This window comes from Phaseolus vulgaris, chromosome 9, assembly GCF_051622355.1.
Source record: "Phaseolus vulgaris cultivar YP4 chromosome 9, ASM5162235v1, whole genome shotgun sequence".
Classification (NCBI taxonomy): domain Eukaryota; kingdom Viridiplantae; phylum Streptophyta; class Magnoliopsida; order Fabales; family Fabaceae; genus Phaseolus; species Phaseolus vulgaris.
In genome coordinates this window covers 20543156-20545201 of record NC_143506.1, presented here as the reverse complement: position 1 = coordinate 20545201, position 2046 = coordinate 20543156, and the positions used below count along the sequence as shown (strand labels likewise).

The following is a 2046-nucleotide window of genomic DNA, read 5'->3' as shown; positions in this document are numbered from 1 at the left end:
GCTAAGCCTCAAGACACTACATTCGAACATTTTGTATTACTCTACCAAACCAAGAACCACTCAAAATATCCAAGTGCTAAGCATAACAACCATAAAATAGCTAGGAAGTAGGATCCAAACAATCCATTAAACCCAACACCACCTAGGGTCTGTTTAGAGAAAATTCTCCCTAAGCATTCTACATGGGAATAAACAAATAAATAAGTTTCTCTATGACTTCAAATTAACTTATCCATAAAAGAATTTGTAGAAACCCTTTTATATTATAGCTAATGTCTTCTATTGTTTTTAACTTATTTATAAGTCACTGTTAAAATTTATAAAGAAACTTGTTTCCATTTTTTTCTTATTTTCTTCTACTAAAAGTGTTTATAACGAATTTTTTTGAAAGAAACCCTTATTTGTAATATCTTTAATCTATGGTTGTACATTACGTAAGTCTGTCTGCCCAGAAATAAATTTTCAACATGCTCAAGCAATGGAGAGTGATTCATGGGATACATTGCCAGGTAACACTAGTTGAACTTCCAAATCCAATAAATTACACGAGACTTAAACAAAACAATCGAATTGAAGTGGACATTATTTTTTCTTACAAGATTAACATTAAAAACACAACAACACAAAAAATAAAAAGTGTTTACTTTTTCTTTTTGCCGGCAATTGCAACCTTCTTACCCTTCAAGGTCCTGCAATTGTTCTTGGTTCGCTGGCCTCTGCAAGGAAGCCCCTGAATATGCCTTATTCCTCTGTAGCACTGAATGTCCTTCAGTCTCTTTATATTAATCGCATTGAATCGTCTCTGAGGCCCCAACGACATCGAAATTCAGTCAGTTACAATTCACAAGGAAACTAACAGAAAAAGGAAAAGAAAAAATTAATGACAGTATCTTTCCTTACCAAGTCTCCTTCAGTCATGTATTTGGAGACTTCGTCCCTGAGAATGACGAGGTCCTCCTCAGTGAGCTCCTTTGTAATTTTGTTATCCATCTTTACATCACACAGAATCTGTCGCGCTCTGCTCCTCCCAACTCCATGAATGTACTGCAGCGAGTACTCAATTCGCTTGTTGTTCGGAATCTCCACACCGCCAACACGAGCGCACTTGATGCTCAAGCCCTGAACCTGCACACACACCTCCAATTCATGTTTTACTGTGCCAAACACGAAACCCTAACTGTGTATTGTTACCTTTGGAGTGTGAGGATTCAAAACGGTAACGGAGACTGTGTTAGAGAGACGAGTATTGGAGATTATGGCGAGTGAGGATGCCACGGGCATTGCCAGCGTTTGCGCCATCTTCTGTTCTTCTCTCTCTGCAAATTATGCACCATAGCTGAAACCATGGCCTTATCTATTCCTTCCACACTCAATGTTTTCCATTCCAACCCAATCCCAGCCCAATTAGCAAGTCTTACACTTGGGGTTCTTTATACCTCCAGGCCCATTTATTTTTAACTTATTTTCCACGACTGTTTCTTCCTGCACCTCCATACACAACTTGAAAATACATTTTTATCCTTCTTATGTCATCCCTATATAGTAGTTTCCGGATTATGTAATCCGGAAACTCATTTGAAAAAAGACTTCCGGATTACATAATCTGGAAGCTAAATAAGACTTCCAGATTATGTAATTCGAAAATTAATCATGCATATGAAAAAAGACTTCCGGATTATGTAATCTGGAAGCTAATTACAAATTTGAAAAATGACTTCCAGATTACGTAATTTGGAATAGTATTGAAAGGCATTTTTGGAAATTTGAAAATATATGGAGGTGAGAGAAGAAGGTATGGAGGTGCAGGAAGAAACAGCCATTTTCCACCTTTAACTCTTTCTCTTCACAACCCCCCTTATTGGGACTTTTGCTTCCTGCACCCAATAAATTCTAACCAGAACCCTATCAATTTTTGAAATTTCAGAAACACCCTTTGTTCTGGAATTGGAGATCTGAAATTGAATAATACATTTTGAAAAACAATTTTTTGCGTTCTGAAAATGAAATTCGGTGAGAATTGAAAAATTAAAATCTTATTATGAAAAG

The 2046-nt window shown here is 36.6% G+C and overlaps 1 protein-coding gene across 1 annotated transcript; it reads right to left on the bottom strand.

Moving 5' to 3' along the window:
• Window positions 1-479: 479 nt before the first annotated feature.
• On the bottom strand, window positions 480-1472 carry LOC137821417 (small ribosomal subunit protein uS13c). Its single transcript, XM_068626003.2, has 3 exons — window positions 1192-1472; window positions 901-1125; window positions 480-802 (listed from the first exon to the last, which is right to left on the bottom strand). The coding sequence occupies exons 1-3, from the start codon at window positions 1297-1299 to the stop codon at window positions 641-643; spliced, it is 495 nt and encodes a 164-aa protein (XP_068482104.1). The 5' UTR covers window positions 1300-1472; the 3' UTR covers window positions 480-640.
• Window positions 1473-2046: the final 574 nt, after the last annotated feature.